The 17,490-nt window shown below is 38.9% G+C and overlaps 1 protein-coding gene across 10 annotated transcripts in view; it reads right to left on the minus strand.

The window, feature by feature from the left end:
* LOC140483773 (ERC protein 2) overlaps positions 1-17,490 on the minus strand; it is an 830,166-nt gene that overhangs the window by 281,607 nt on the left and 531,069 nt on the right. For all 10 annotated transcript variants that reach the window (XM_072582317.1, XM_072582315.1, XM_072582316.1 and 7 more), the window contains one exon: positions 8,944-9,104. In XM_072582317.1, the coding sequence (XP_072438418.1) occupies positions 8,944-9,104 (161 nt within the window). The remainder of the gene's footprint in view (positions 1-8,943; positions 9,105-17,490) is intronic.

Consider the following 17,490-nt stretch of genomic DNA (forward strand, 5'->3'; position numbering starts at 1 on the left):
TGCACTCTTCTTTTTTGAGAAAGTTGATTCATTTAGATATTGCAGAATTGTAAATCCATTATTTTCATGCCAGGGAAGCATGCAGGCTACAAATCAAACATTGCCTGAACTCACTAATTTTGTCTTGCTTCAAAGGGACTGGACAAGACCAGTTCAGATTATAGGATATGCTAGTACCATATCACTGGATCATGCACAGGTACAAAAATATTTCGGCTGACATGAGCCAACCTCCAAAAAAAATTAAGTTTTTTTTTAAAAACTGACATTGCTGAACCAAATGGGGTTTATAATGGAAGAAATTTACCATCAAAAGGTGGAATAAATTGTCATCACTAACATATGATCAGATGTTTTTCAACAATTTAAACATTTAAATCCAATGGCATCTGTCAGAGCATCATGAATGATCATTTTTAAAATAGAAGGATAAAATTTTATTCCCATCACAATCTTTATGATTTCAATCAATTTCTTTACAAACAAGAATTGTGTAATATAAAATTGAGGCAAATAAAGTGATTCAGTTAGTGTGATCTACAACTTTGCAATGTCTGACAAATAGGCTCCTCCTTTTTCAAAGCTAAAATAAGGCATTATATAATTTCTGGAATGCAAGGCAACATTTTGCTTTTGTACCATTTTATTATGTTGGGGTTTTGTTACTGTGTTGCCAGCATCCAAATACAACAATTCATCACAAAGTAGACTGGCATATGGCTATACACCAATGGTGTACTTTGGCAATCTTGTTCCAAACATAATGTTTTCCATTTTTGCTGCTGAAGCAACAGCCCTCGCCACTGACCTGGAAAAAGTTCACTGAGAGATGTTCCAACTTTGTAGCAAGAACTTGATCTCTTTTGATTAAACATAGCATTCTTAATGCAAGTTCCCTGCGTGGAGCTACAGTGATGTGATCAAGCTGTTCAAGCAACCAATCACATTAAAGGCATTTTACAGACAGCAATCCAGTAAATGAAAGACATTACAATAAAACACTTGTTATAAACTTTGGAGAGAGAGAGAGACTGAGAAGTATTCAAGGATGATGGCAAAGGTTAAAACGTCATGAAGTTTTAAAAAAAAATTACATGTCACTGTGAAGACATTTGACAATATTCCAAATATTGTTTAGTGGTTAGGCACCTTAAAATCTAGCTACATCTCCTTAAATAAGGCTTAATCTTTTATAAGATTTCTAACATTGGCACATGAGTGGAAAAGGGAATGTTCTCACCAGGTTTGATTTTACTAGCTTGGTTACTTGGGTGGTTGGGACAAAGCCACACTGCATAGCCTATGGCATTCATTTGCATTTATCCTAAATTCTGAATCATTAAGTCCTGAAATTGTGGTCATATTCAGAGTAGTAATGATGATGAACCCTGGCACTCCATTGTAAAACATCCACAAATTGCAGGCCAATAAACAGTGCAACAATGCCATAGCAACCACACTATTTTTTTAAATTGATTTGACTTTTTACTGCCAAATAAATGACCACTATCCTTGGATACGGTTTTATTCAGAGGGTTTACTGCCTTCTGCCATTTGCCAGATTCTCTCTCGTACAAATTGCTTCACCTTGCGCCAACATTCATTTGCACCGTGAACAAAGCCTTTGTTTGGGTTTCCTCCAACCTTTACAATCTTTGCAAGCTTGTGTGAAAACAATTGGTCAAGGACCGTCATCTTACAGGTCCACTTAGGTGCAAACACTGTCATAGGAGTCTTTCTATCAAGTAGGTGGGTTTTTTTTAAAGAAGGTCTGCTACAATTCAAATAACTTCCTGTGGAAGTCAGTTGTATCAACATCCTGCTGTTTTGTGTGTCATGAAGTATTTAACTGTGGATATGACTTTAGGTTCTCAGCATGAGCTCTACAAACTAACTGCTTCAGGGCAAATTTCTGTCTGTAGAGTGTATTCTTGCTGCAGATGAACAATCTAAAAGAAAGTTGTTACAAATTTAATATCATGTATAAATAAACTTTCTTGATCAATTTATTATGCAAATCTACCTTCAAAATGTTCACCCAGAAGACTGATTGTGCAACATGGTCTGGTTACCTGGCAACACATCAGGAATTGCTCATATTTACATAGATTTTTCAGCAACCTCACAATAACGTGCAAAATAAACTTTAGAATTTTTGGACACTACTTCCAATGCCGACTGGATAGCTGTTCAAAATTCTTTGTTGACTGCTGCAATTGTAGTAGGATTCTATAGATCAATTAAAAAACAAACAATTTAAACATTGCCTAGGCCAGGTTCAGACATCATGGGCTGAATGAACTTTTTCTAGTCCTTAATTTTTCTTTGCTTCTATAACTTTACGAAGTTGCTGAATTCAGAATTTGTTGCTTTCAAAATTCTTCAACATACATTATTTATTAAAACTGGCTTCTGCAACATTGATTTTTACGGATTGTCTTAAATTCCTGACCCCTCATGAAGTAGCTGGCTAGAATTCAGACCAGTCTTCTCCCTCTTGTATTCATTCATTTTCAGTATTAGTGACAATGCTGACTCTTATAGCTAGGCTAAATAGACCAAGTTGTCACAACTTAACTGGGAAGAATGCAGATCCCACCATCCCAAAGGTGTCCCAAAAAGTGCACATGTATAAAACCAACAAGATCTGCTACACAGGACGAAAGCAATTCACACCAGGTTTTCTTCAGTAAAAGTTACAGGAAAACAAACCCTCAACTAACTGTAAAACACTCAATTTGGAACAATATCAGTGAAAAGTTTTCTGATTTATGTGACATAACCATATCTTATCAAAACTCCAAATACACAACTCAATCACAATTAAGATAAACAAAGGCAAATGATTTAAACTATATGCTTTGGATGGAAAAATAAAGTAGACAAGGTAAACGAAATTCTGAAGATCAAAAGTCCAGACAAAATACAAACTTACCGTACAAATACAAAATACTGTACATAGACATGGAAACAGATCCTTCGGTCCAACTTATCCATGCCGACCAGATATCCTAATCTAATTTTTAAACTTGCTAAACGCTTTCAGTTATAGCAGTCCAACTTAATTTTCAATTTTTGAAACTGTAAACTGAAATGTATGTGGTTTCTTATGAAGGTCAAATCACAGGCTCAAAAGTAGCCATTCTTTCAAAAGAACATTTTGATAGCTTTGGCTTTATTGTGCAGAAGGGAACCACTTAATAAGTACTGTACATGATCTGGTTAGGATTGCCATTACTACATGCATCAACTTGTCCACAATCTAGTAAAAAGTGCTAGTAACAATGGGTTGTTGAAAAATTAACATTTGAACATTTACTGAACAAGATTTGTTTGTGAACGGGATGAAACAACCTTGACACAGCTCAGGTTCTCGAAACCTGTTGTTTCATCCCGTTCACAAACAAATTTTTTTTGATAGAGTTTTTCTTCTCACTTACGAGTCTTTGAGCTTTTTATGAGCAATACTTTTCAGGAGTTAAACATTGCTGCAATGTGATTACCACAGAACCATCAGTAATTGCTGTTTAAAAAAAACCTCATTCATTAATGTCTTTTAGGGAAGAAAATCTACCATTTTTCTGTGGTCTGGCTTACTTGTGACTCCAGACCCATTGGAATGTTGTGACTTTTAACTGGTTTCCCCCCCCCACCCCCAAAGGTAGCAAGTTACTCAGTTAACAGGCAATTAGGATGTGCAGCAAATGCTGTGACACTCACACCCCATGAAAATAGAATTAGAAAAAAAATGCATACTTTATAATCCGGATCGGGTCACTTGTAGTTAATGTAAGCATTTTAGACTTGAGAGCAATAGGGTTACAAATGGTCTTAGAAATGAACTAGCTAAAATCAGACAACATTTTCTATACCATAAAATAGCTGAACTGCAAGTATTTTGTTTTACAGGCTGTATGCATAGATTTTGTCATTGTACAGGAAAATACACAGAAATGTTCAGTTTAACCAGGAATGTTTTGGAAAAATTAGGTTGGAAGTTTTCTATTATCTGTTTCCTCAGTTGACAAGAGTGTTTTTAAGTGATGATGCTGCTGGATAAACAGTGTGAAAATACAATTATAGCGATTAGAAACACGGCCAGGTGGATCTCATTGACGAGGAGATTCTTGATTGGGGGGGTATTCTGGGCCACTTGGAGTCCTGGCTGACAGATAAGTACAGAGATACTGTCCCTACTCCCATGACCTATAATGTTAGAGTCCTACCTGTCTAGAGACTGGTTTTAAATTTTTTTGGACACTCTTTCAGCCACTGCTGACAATATCCAAATGTGGAGACCAAAAGATCCCTTCCTGGCAAAACTAAAACAGCTGGTGGTAATGGGGGGAACAGAAGGGCCATCACAACGAGGATTGAAGCCTTTCTGGATCTGGCGATACCAGATCATTGTAGATGACAGAACCTCACTACGGGCAGTAAGAGTAATTGTCCTGAGTAAAGGTCACTGTTGGATAATGGCTGAACTCTACGAGGGTCATCTGAGGATTTCCAAGTTGAAGATATTGGCAAGAAGTTATGTCTGGTGGTCAGGATTGGATGTCAACATAGATGCATTGGTGGTGCAGTGCCTAGAGAGGGTCAGGAAGGACAAAATTTACCACAGGCAGTGCCCCCATATTTGTGAGCATGGCCTAGTAAACCCTGGATTCAGCTACACGCTGACTATGCTGGTCCTTTCATTGGCACAAAGGTTCCTGGTCATTGTGGATGTCCATTCAAAGTGGTTGAACGTGCATATAGTTCATTCGGCAAACTTAAGGATGATGAGTGGAAAGCTGCGAGCATCGTTTGAGATACATGAACTCCTGGAAGTATTGGTCACAGACAATGGGATGTGATTCATCAGCAGGGAATTTGAATATTTCTTAAAGTCAAATGGCATTTGGCACATAGAGACGACTTCATCCAATGGTCTGGTGGAAGGATAGCTCCAGCTAAGTTGCTGATGGGGAGAAAGCTCCACATCAGGTCATCAGGTTAAGCCTGTGTGTGTGTTGAGTGTGTGTGTGTCTGTCTGTTGCGGGCGGGGGGGGACGGGACGGTGGGTAATGGCGTGGTTTGTGGGGAAGCAACAGAAAAGCCAATGCCAGCTACATGTCTCCTCTATGCAAGTTTATTTCTGGGGATAAAGTTATATGCTGGAACCACAGAAATGGCCCAGTATGGGTATAAGGCAAGGTCGACAGAAGGTCAGGTCCCATGACCTATAATGTTCAGATAGATGGATTAGATGAAAGCAGTGTTGTGAAAAAGAGGACAGGAATAAAACATATCTGGCCCTCAGAACAGTCAAAAAGGCCTGTCAGAAACCATGGACTTTCTTTCTCCGTCTAGTATTGAGGAAATCTCAGAGTCCAAGAGGGACATGGTCTCAGCACTGTTACCATCGGAAGAGGAGAAGAAAACTGTCCTGAGACAGTCTGAACGCAAGAGATGGGCTACAGCCTGGGACACGCCACCAGTATCACAGGCCAAATCAGGAAATGGTCCTGGGGCGAAAACATCAAGGAGTAGCTACTAGAGAAAGAACAGGGCTGCATTATGCATTTCTGGACCTGGGAGGGATTGGGGGTAGTGGTTGGAGCCACGGCCAGATGGATCCCATTGACTTATGAAGTTCTTGATTAGGGTTGTTAACTTGGGCCAATCAGGGAGCTCTGGCTGATGGATGTAAGGAGATTAAGGTCTCCTCCTACTAGGGACTGGCTTTGAGCTGGCTAGTCAAAGCCCATGTACATGTAATTAAAGGGTGACTTAATGATGGTATACCAGCTTCTGTGCCGTTACTTCAGCAATGTAACCGTAAACAAGGTAAGTGGCATTCTCTTAAAATGATACACTAGGTTCAATAATAAAGGAGATGTCTATAATTGTTTCTTTAGTCCTCTTGAAAAATACAACTTTTAAGAAGTGCAATTTCAGCATCTTCCAGTGCTTCAATGATGATATTATCAGAAAAGAAGAGTGAACTTAAAGGAAAATTAAAGGAACATACAACTTTTAATATTATGCAGTTTTAGCACACTGATTTCTTTGGAACTTTTATTAAAACTATCTTGAGATGCAATAATGTTTCAATCGCGTGCACAGCTTTCAAATATGGTAAAACCAAATAGGACAGACTAAAAATTAATGTACAGACTAAGCTACTTTATGAGCATTTTATAAAATTACTGGAAGTTTTTTTAATACTGAAGAAAGTCTGGCCATTTTCACGTTTGCAAAAGACTAGCATTTACTAATTGTGAAGTGAAACATCATGCAGGATTCTGAGACCAACAATGCATGTGATTTTGACATTAGAGTACGTATTTTATGTTTATCAGGACCAATCTTGACAATTTTCATTGTGCAAGTCTTTTGCAGTCATAGAAGCGTCTGAATGTTAATAGTTGAAAAAAAATACATTAAGGTTAATTTCATTTGCACCTATTCTTACATTCTTAGCTGGCTTTTCTCACCAATCTTACTCACCTATTGAATAAAATGCTATCACTGAAGTATTCTTCTTACAATTATATGGCTTCACCATTAAAAACAAATTCAATTTACTCACAAACCTTTTACTCAGCTAACAGACCAACTGAATTTAAAAATTATGACGACTGTCATAAATCAATGTATCCCAATCAATGAAAGATTGGTTGGTTGATAACTGAGGATAGTGGCACAATCAAGCGCTATACAGCAACTGACTACAGTATTCATGCAACCTCATTAAAGAAGGACAGGTTAGTTTGACCAATAAAATTGCAATGACACCTCTTTCAATTTTTTTGCAAACACCTATGAGAAAAAGTTTAGCAGTGATAGCAACCATTGAAGATCATATAGCTTTAGATCTATACAACAGCAATTTTTCCATATTTTTGATGTTTAGAAAAATGTGCTGTCATTGCACTTAACAACAATGGTGGTCACTAACCGTACATGACTACAGTAGTTTTCTTTTAACAAAATCAGAATAATGGTATAAGCAGTTAAGTTGCAACTCCAGATCAAACAAGAAAGCTATTTCTTAAGTTGAGCCCAATCTGACAGTAACTGACTCACTTTGTGAAATGTAAGATCAAAACTAACAATACCAACAGTGTACTTTGCAGAATAATGAGAGCATTTCAATCAATGCAAAAAAACTCAATGAAGAGAACAAACATTTTTATAACAATATTGGTGAAGTAAAATGTCCCAGCAATATAAGCAAATAAATTTGACACCATGCTACATAAACCAGCATTAGACAGCTGACCAAAAGCTTAGTCAATGGAGTATGTTTTAAGAAACATGATTTGCAGAAGTGAAGAACACAGAACAATACGGCGCAGAACAGGCCCTTCAGCCCTCTGTGTTGCGCTGACCTGTGAACTATTCTCAGCTTGTCCCCCTACACTATCCCATTATCATCCATGAAGAGCAGACTTAGGTAGTGAATTTGAAACAGTTAAATTCAGAGACACCAGTGGTGGATGTACAAGGTTATTATGAATGGCAAAGCTGAAAGATTAAAGTGGGGAGAGACAAAGCCATGGAAGCATCTGAAAACATTGTTGAGGATTTTAAAATGAAGGCATTCTCACATTGTGAGCCAACGTAGGTAAGTGAACACAATAATGATGAGTGAATGGGAAATGGTGAGAGTGGGAGTGCAGAGATTTTGATGAGCTCAAGTTTACAGGTGGAAGATGGGAGGCCAGCAGAGACAGCATTGAAACAGTCAAGTCCAAAAGTAAAAAAAAATGTGGTTGAGATTTTCAGCCACAGATAAGCAGAATCAGGTGGTTAAAGACAATGGCATCACTCCTCTTGATCGTTAGTTGGAGGATATTTCTGCTCAACCACGACTTGATGGTGGAAAATCAGTGTGACAAATTAGATACACTGGAGATATCACAAGAGGTAATGTATGGTAGGGATGGATGTTGTTAACAGAAATGCAGAATCTTAGTTCATCTTTTTTTTGTCACTTAAGGGTACATTTAGATGAGACATAGGAAGGTGTCAACAAAGATCCTTAAGGGCACCAAAAACAAATGATGTTAAAACAAGAGGAGAAAGCACTGCAGATCCCTTTTATGTCCATGATTAGACACATTAGAATAGATCCAGGTAAGGGCAGTCCCATTCAGTTGGATCACAGAGGACGATTTTGTGACCAACCATGACAAAAGAGACAGATACTTTAGCTTTATTACAATTACTTAGGATATGATTGAAAACCTTTCATAAATACCATTTTACTACAGTGGCAAGGACAGAAATTTGATTTGAAAGATTCAAACATGGAGTTCCAGAAACTATGCCAACCAATTTCGAAGGTGTCAACAACACATTCCTGGATTGGAAAGAGGGGTTGGAAATGAGTGGTAATTTGTAAAGAGAGACAATTGTGGATTGCTTTTTAAAGAGGGGATGATAACAACAAACATGAAGGGGACAGGAAACCATTAACAATATCAGCAAACATTGGGCCAGGGAAGGAATATTTGTGGTCAGCCAGTGTGTTAGAATTAGAATTGAGAGGGGACACAGGAGAAGCGGGATTTATGGGTAAAAAGAGCTCAGAGATGATGTTCAGAGATACGTTAGAAGAACTAGAGGATGATGCAAGAAAAAGACGAGGGTGGACAAAGAACTTTCAGGGGAATTTGACCTGATTGATGAGGGAAAGGAAGTGAAGCAGAAGTGACAGCCAAACAGATTATCTCAAACTCAGGGACAAAGACATGCACGATTGCTCACTTTCGTTCACTATGAGTTACTAGTGGAATAAAACTGAAAAATATTTTATCTCAATTGAGAAACTACAGTACATTTTAGTTGCAATCAAAATTGATCTATTCTTTTCAAGCACTTTTCATTCCTTTTATGAGAACTCTATAAAAATTTAATCTGATGAAGCCAAATTTTTCAATTAGTACTTACTTCATCTCTAGCACTTCTTCCAGCTGCTTTCTCCGTTCTATCCGTAGATTAGCGAGATGTGCTTCTCGCTCAGCAAGAGACTGTTGTGTTGAGGTTAGCCTGACCTTGGTGGAATCCAGTTCTTGTCTCGTCTTCTCCAGAGTGGCCATCAATTCTTCTAACTGTCAAGTTAAAGCACAGCAAGACTTCAAATAACTTCTTAAATTTACAAATTAGAAATGGTGTGTGATCTTCATCAAAAGTAATGATGTCATGACATTTGGTGATCTTAGATTTGAGTGTATCTAACTGTTGAGCCTGGCTTAATTTGTTTGCAGATTAGTGAAGTTCTATAACTTTGCTTAGCTGACTTCACTTTTATTTAAGCTTAACTACATTTCAATCTTAGTCACTGAGTAATAGCAATTTTATAAAAACATTGAGACAGTTATTTCAAAATGCCAACAGGTCACTGACTGCTCGCAGGTCTCCTTTACAACTAATGTTGCGTCCGAGAATATGGTGTTTTATAAATGAAGAAGAATTTATGATTTCTGAGCAATGTGCAGTGTTATTAAAATTATCTCTGTGCAGTTTGCTGCATGTTAAATTAAGGCTACAAAGTGTAAATGCTGTGCATTGTTTAAAACAATGAGTGAGACTGGCTATCTTATACTTTTTAAATTGTGGGGTATGTAAATTTGAGTATTTGATCCTTGAAGTGTGACAGAAATCAACTAATATTGACTGGGCAAATCCTATTTACCACATTTAAGATTAGAATTCTCAAATTGGACTATAAATATATAATCTTTTTGAAAAGTCAACTAATGTATAAAGACCATCAAAGCTGTTTTGCTTATGTGAATCCAAAGCGGACTCTGTACTATTTCAAGGTAGCATAAATTCCAAATCTATGGTGATGGAGGGAGGGAGCAATTAGCCTTTGTGCAATAATACTATCAACTACTTTAATGCAGAATTATAATGGCCTTTTATTCTTCAGAATTAAAAGTAAAGTAGCCTGAAGTTTCCAATAAACGTACCATTGACAGTGACCCATTTGAAAAGACCTGGTTCCTATGATACTAAAACACTGGTCATTCTACTATAACGTGCATTTCGTCAACTCAAATTCACTATAACGCGACTGACGAATTGGGGTAGCTGTTTCTAAAGTGCGAACCTTCAAATCTTGTGTTGGCTGCAACACGATTACATCACTAACACTTTAAACACTGCTTCTAAAGCACAATTTTTCTATAACAAGGGGTTGCACAAGAATGCAACCATCCTGTTATACAAGAACAGACTGTAGTGGGTGTTGAAAAATGAAAAATACATGTTCAAACATATGACTTAACTATACAATAGTGGCATACAACACATGCTTTTGTAAAAGGGCACCAAATTCACATCACTACTACACAGGTTTCTTTTTAGCTCTGTTGGTAGTATCTCTATTGAGTTTCACAATCAGTGTGTGCAATCCTATTTGCTATACAAGGGATTTTTAAACACATAACACAACACAAGAAAGCAGTCAGTATTGGCTAGCTGTAAGTTTTGAAGACAACAAAATTCACATTATTTAGATTAGATTAGGTTATATTACTTAGTGTGGAAACAGGCCCTTCGGCCCAACAAGTCCACACCGACCCTCCGAAGAGCAACCTACCCAGGCCCATTCCCCTACATTTACCCTTTCACCTAACACTACGGGCAATTTAGCATGGCCAATTCACCTCACCTGCACATCTTTGGACTGTGGGAGGAAACCGGAGCACCTGGAGGAAACCCACGCAGACACAGGGAGAATGTGCAAACTCCACACAGTTGCCCGAGACGGGAATTGAACCCAGGTCTCTGGCGCTTTGAGGCAGCAGTGCTAACCACTGAGCCACTGTGCCACCCTGAATTAATTATTTTTTTTCCCTGCAACTTAATAAATATTGTTGCTAAAGCACTGAGCAAGTAGTTTTTATTTTCTTAAATAGTTGCATAGCATTTAATGTTTGAAGGCAGGCCCATCAGTATCAAAAGAAATAGGAGCATGGGTATAATTGGATTTTATCCATCTTTACACCAGTTTGGCCCAACTGTCAAGGGGTTAGGAGAGAAATGGCTTGGATCTCATGAAAAATTGCTGTTTGATCATGACAGGGTCAACAAGGTCAATCTAGTGCTACCTGCTTTTTAATCAAGTATGAGCAAATCTTAGCTGGGATGGTTAGAGCTAAAAATAAACAAATGTACATTATTCAGGTGCTGGAATCCACATCCTTATTTACGATTGCCGCAGATAGTGGCACATGGTATTTACCATCCCTCCACTAACTTTTTTTTTCCAGTCTGCTGAAAAAAGGTGCATTTTTGTGTAATGGAGGGAGGGAGGCAGGAAACCTAAGAGGGTGAGAGGCTGGCCTGTGTTTAACTCCGCCTCTAGCTCTTAAAGACAATCTGTTTCCCTAAAAGAGACAGTATGCGTGATAAGTAAAGCCTACAAACAAGGTAAACGGAAATGGAGATGAAAGAAAGGGCTCCAAGATTCAGGGGTGGATCGTGGGGGGCACTAGCCCCAAACGTGCACTTAGGGTGACTGATGTTACTGTCACACCTATCAATTGCTGCCAACTCATACTCCCCTGAATTTTCAGTTGTGGAAGGCATATGAACTAAAGCCAGCTCGGTTCTGTGGAGGTAGTTCAGACTGAGGACATGAGATCCATATAAGCCATTCAGCTCCCAAACTGTGATGCTGAAAACAGACAAGCAGACTCATGCAGAGGTCCAAAGGACTACATTGCAACAGATTATTAGGATGCTGAGGTGCCAGCTAGGTGGAATGGCAGTGGCACTATGGTTCATAAAATTGTTACCCTTCAGAGAGTCTGCTGCCATTCTTGCTGGTGTGAGGAAGTCTGAAGCTGTGACTCAAGTTCCAAAGCCATCTGTCATTCCACTGAAAACCAGCAGTCAATCAGTTGCGCTGCAGCCACTGGGCAGTACTATGACCAGCATCTACAAAACAGGACCTAAAGGAAACCACCAAAGTAGGTAATTCCCAACTGTACAAGTGCATGTGCTTCAGAATAAAATGTTACTGAAAATTTTAAAATGGAGATTTTGTATTGTTGGATAGCCACAAAGGGATAGAGTGCCCTCAAAGAATGTAATCGCTGGCATTATTATTAATATTGGCATGTGGAAATTATTTCACTGAAAGTGCAGCCTGATGGACCAATTTCTCTCAGCTCCTCTGGTTACAATGAATCTAGAATGCCTTCTTTCTATTATCTCTTTCGGTTCTTCATCTCCATTGAGAAAGCCTTTGCGTTTCTACATCCTTGATGGCAATGTTATGAAGGACATAGCAGATCACCACAAACTTTGAGACCCACTCTGGCATGTACTGTGATGCTTCCAAAACAATAGTCTCAAAATATTGTTTGAGATAGTGGATTACCAGCTTGACAAATTTTCAAAGTGGCTCTGTGGTTATCCATGCCACTTGTGTAATGGGATGGCAGAGGTGGATAATCAGCTTTATACAGAGAAAGAACTCCTTCTCATATAGCCAATCTGTGGTTCTGCTTATGGGACCAAAAATGGTTGGCAGAGTTGATTGCGCAGCATTTTCTCTTTAATACATTCACTGACCAGGCTAGATTTTACTGACCAGCCCCAACTGCCCTTGAGTTGCTAAATAGTGGCAAGTTGTCTTTTTAAACTGTTGCAGTCAATGCAGTGTGGGGACATCTACAGTGCCATTAGAAAAAGAATTCCAAATGTTGAGCTCCATTGCACAGAAAGGATGGGGACACAGTTCCAAGTTAGCATGGTGTGGTGTATTGCTTGGAGTGAAATTTGCAGGTGGTGTGCCTATGCATCTGTTGCCCTTATCCTTCTAGATGATTGAGATTGTGGGTTTCAAATATACTGTTGAAGGAGCTGTAGGAAACGGTTGCAATTCCTCTTGTAGATGGCATACACTGCTGCCTGTGTGCTCATGGTAGAGAGAGTAAATATTGGAAGATGGTGGGTGGCTGCTTTGTTCTGGAGCCACATCCATCCAGGAAAGTGGAGTACTTCACTGCACTCTTAGTTTGTTCCTTGTGGATGGTGGGCAGGCTTTTAGGTGTCAGTTATTTACTACAGCCTTTGTTCTTGTCGCCACTGTGTTTATATGATGGATTCTGGTGAATTGTAACCCTGAGACCTACAGGATATTGATAATGGGGCTTTAGCATTGGTACCACCATTAGATGCCAAGAGAAGACAGCTAGTTCACCTTGGAGATGGACATTGGCTGATACTGGTGTACTAACAAACCTTATTTCTCAATCCAAGCATAATTGTTGTTCAGGTCTTGTTGCACATTAACATCACTACTTCAGTATTTGTGGAGTCACAAATGGTGGTGAACATTGTTTGCTGATAACTGCACATCTATACTGCTCACCTCATAATGAAAGGAAGGTCACTGATGAAGCAGCTGCAGGTGGTTTGGCATAATTCAACCTTGACTCCTCTGTAGTGATGTTCCGGGACTTGAATGTTTGTTTGATCTCCACCAACCATTATTAACGAACAATGACAATTATTTTTCTCTTTTGTGCTTAGTATGAATGACTCTAAACAGTTTTCCTCTGATTACTCTTTGCCGCAGTTTTGCAAGGGTCCTTGATGCCATACCTGGACAAATGTGGCTTTGATGTCAAAGTCTTGCTTTGTAGGACCAGGATGTGTCTGGGTAATTTTTCACATTGCCAGGTAGATGCCAGTATTGGAACAGCTTGAGTTATTTGCCGAAGGATGTAGCAACCTTTGTAGCTCAAGTCTGCAGTATTACTGATGGAATGTTATCAGGGCATTTGCAATGTCCAGTGCCTTCATCTATTTCTTAATATCACATGGAGCAATCAAATTGACCAAAGACTGGTATTCATGTTACCAGTAACTCAGGACTGTTCATTTCTGTGCATAACCATTGCATTCTGTCAATGTTGCTCAGCAAGAAAGTATACCTGTGTTGTATCAACCTGATGAAGCTACATGATTTTAAGTATGCCTAATGCTGCTCCTGAAATAGCAAGGTTGATCCCTTGGCTTGATGATAATGGTAGAGTAGGGGATATGCCAGGCAGTGAGGTTACAGACTATGGATGTTCATTATTCTGCTGCACAGCACTTCATGGATAGCCCGTTCTGAGTTGCAAGATAAACCAAATTTAGTTAAACCCAAAATCTATAGCATTTAATACTGGGCAATGCCATACAACTTAAATAAGAGTTGCCCTCAATGTGAAAAGGGACTTAATCTCCACACTGTGCATTTGGTTACTGTTAGCCACACGATCATGGATAGATGCATCTGCAGCAGTAGATTGTTGAGAATAAAGCAAAGTAAGCTTTACCCCTTGTTGATTTCCTCACTGCCTATCGTAGGCCCAGTTAAGCAATTATGTCCGTTGGGCCTCAGCCACTCACTCAGTAGTGGTGACACTGAGCTGTCCTTGCGAAAGAACATCTATGAAAGCCCATCATTCAGACTACATTCTGTGTCCTTGTCATCCTCAGTGCTTCTTCCAATTGGTGTTCAACATAGAAAGTACTGACTCATCAGCAGAGAGGTTGTGGGTTGGGAGGCCAGTATTGTTCAGCAGGTATCCTTGCCTATGTCTGACCTTTGCCATCAGATTTCAGAGGGAACACACTCTCTTAAAGGTGTGCTGCTACCCAGGATGGGTCTGTCCTGTCAGTGGGACAATTTTAGTGACGGTGATGACTGGGATGTTGTATTGCTCTTTAATGGAAATTTCTCTGTTCTCATGCCTCATGTGTGTGGGCATGTAGGATCTACAGAGCAACGTGCACATAGTCAATAGCATTCTGCATCATCAGAAATCACTGGCAAAGACACATGACTTCACATTATGGCTGTCCCTGTTCAGCGAAAACATGAACTTTCTTTGATTGGTCCATGACCTCCTTAATGCTAGGATAAATAGAATACGGAGAAATGTCAATGTTGTCTCCCTTCCTGCCTAAAGAGATGAAGAGGAGTGGTCACAGTGACTTTGATGATCATGAGAAAGGCCATCTTCACCCTGCCGAGCGTCTCCACATTGGGTTGAAGGGGATGTACCAGTCTAGTCACCATCTTGTGTTGTACCTGAAGCCCCGGAGAGATAGGGCTGTCTGCTTAAAACTCTGCTATTCCTCTCTGCATCCTCAGTTCACTTCCTGTACACGTTGTCAATCAAGCCACCAAAACCCTGATACTTCGGTCAGATATTCTTTTATTCCTCCTCACTTATTAACCGCAGCCCTCAAAAAACAACCCCAAAGAACGAACAGACATACTGTGACTACAGCCTCAGCAGAACCCTGTGAAAAGCACCTCATGTGAAAAATTGTTGATTAGTTCATTAAGTACTGTTGGTTTGGGGCTCATCTTCCAGCTGAAAAACTGATCTTTTTCGAAACTGAGTGTTGAAATTTGTTGACCATCGATCAAATCTGGAAAGTGGAAATTGTACTAACAGAGAGCTGTACTGCATCATGATCTCCTCAGTCCCATTGCTTCAGGCACTCACTGTGAATGCCTACCATTTCAGGGCTCCCCTCAGCTGGAACATCACACAAACTACATGAGAACCAGCTGACAACATCGCCACATGCCCGAGGTACATTCGGTTTTCGTACATTGCATTCTGCCCCGAAGTGAAGGCCCCAACGCTCTGAAGAAGTGGTTTGTTTTTAATGTTTCTTTTAGTTGGAAACTGGAATGCTTTTATTTGAATAACACAGCTGAAGTTCATTAATGAATGAAAGCAAAATAACGTAAAATCAATGAATAGAAAACAGTTAATTTAAATCATCTTTGTAGTTCAACAAATTTGATTTTCTACCTTACATTAAAGTTTGTAAAATTCTTTGTTGGATCAAATCAACTCTTGCTTGGTTAATTTAACTCCACAATGTGGAAAGCCAGATCACAATTCTTAAAAAAAAAAAAATTGGTAATTTTGCAGTACCAAACTCTTCTGCAACTGTCAATAATTCCAGGAACTCAAACATGAGCAGTTAAATGTGGAAATCCAGAAGCTGCAGTCAGTGTGTCTATGCTTTGTCAGAGAATCAGCTGCTGAGAGCCCAACTCTAACTAATTAGAAATCTTTGAACTGGTGAGAACTTCTTAAGTCTCATGGAACAATTCCTTAAAAAAAATTGAACCTCACTGAATTCAGAATAACTGTGATTTTAATGAAGAACTACAATAATAATTACCATTAAACAGTCTCACTGGCCCTGAAAGAGTATTTTTAGATTTATTGAATACCAAAATTTTGCCAACGTAAGTAATTTTACGTTACTAAAAGTTTGATATTTTAACTTCTACTGTAATTTTAAATTCCATTAATTTTGTTACCTGCAAATATTTACATTAAAGAGATTTAATGTTTAATTCTGTCTTGCTTTTATGTGGGAATATTTGAATGTGATTGGTTACTTATTCTGCTTGATGACATACTGTTGCTAGGTGCATGGAGATCACCCTAAATCGGCAACGGATTCAAAGTGAGGTCTTGAAAGGAGAAGTATTGGTCACAATATCTTTGTGGATAGTTTTCTTGAAGCTTTGCAACTGACTGCAAAATCGTGAGCATTGGATTAAGCGCACACAGTGGGTGAAAATACGACTCAGTATAGCTTGTAACTATGGATTCCTTCTTTGTATGCACAGACTAATTAATCTCTGAATGAGCATTAGTTATACTAAAAGTAACTTTACTCCTTGTGATATAGAGGACACTAAAAGGTCAGTCTTTCCATTGCTGATTGCTCGAACTTGATCATATTGGAAGCTATATTGGACTCAGGTACAATTATGCATATGATCAAATTTGGCATTTTCCCATACTTAACCTTTCGGATTGTCTATAGATTAAAAAGTCAGATAATTTTCCACTACAGCTTCTGGTCTCAATTCAGCACTATTCACTGCACAGCAGGAGAAGGATTACCAAATATTAGATGGGTGTCAGTTTTTCGACACAGGAGATTTAGTGCTCCAGTGAAAGCCAAAAAATTCAGTGTGCATGAAACTGGCTGTTTCAAGGCTGCAGATGCAGTGCTACCCAGCATCTATTAACAAGTTAGTTCATTTAAATCACCTACATTTAAAAAACTTATCTAGCTCCCTGATTGAAGGTTTCAAGTTTGGGACAATTAAAAGCTAGCCGCCATTTTTGTCAAGAATTTCAACAGTTAATTTGGAAGCAATTAACTTGTAGAACAACATAACTTCAACATAACAAAACACTTGTGTTAGTATTACACTTTTATCACAGTAAAATGTTTCACCGTAGGAAGAAACAGGTGTGAGAAGCAATTGAGGAGGACAGGGGTTTTGAAGAGGCTGAGTAGAGAAGTAACAGATTAAGGAGAGTTTTTCAGACTGGAGGGGGTCAAGAAGCCCAAAAGCTCTACCACCAGGTGGAGCTGGAAAGGGAAGTCACTTGATGCTCCCAAATTCAAAGAAGTGTAAAATCAGCAATAGCT

This window comes from Chiloscyllium punctatum, chromosome 12 (genome assembly GCF_047496795.1).
Source record: "Chiloscyllium punctatum isolate Juve2018m chromosome 12, sChiPun1.3, whole genome shotgun sequence".
In the NCBI taxonomy this organism is placed as follows: Eukaryota; Metazoa; Chordata; class Chondrichthyes; order Orectolobiformes; family Hemiscylliidae; genus Chiloscyllium; species Chiloscyllium punctatum.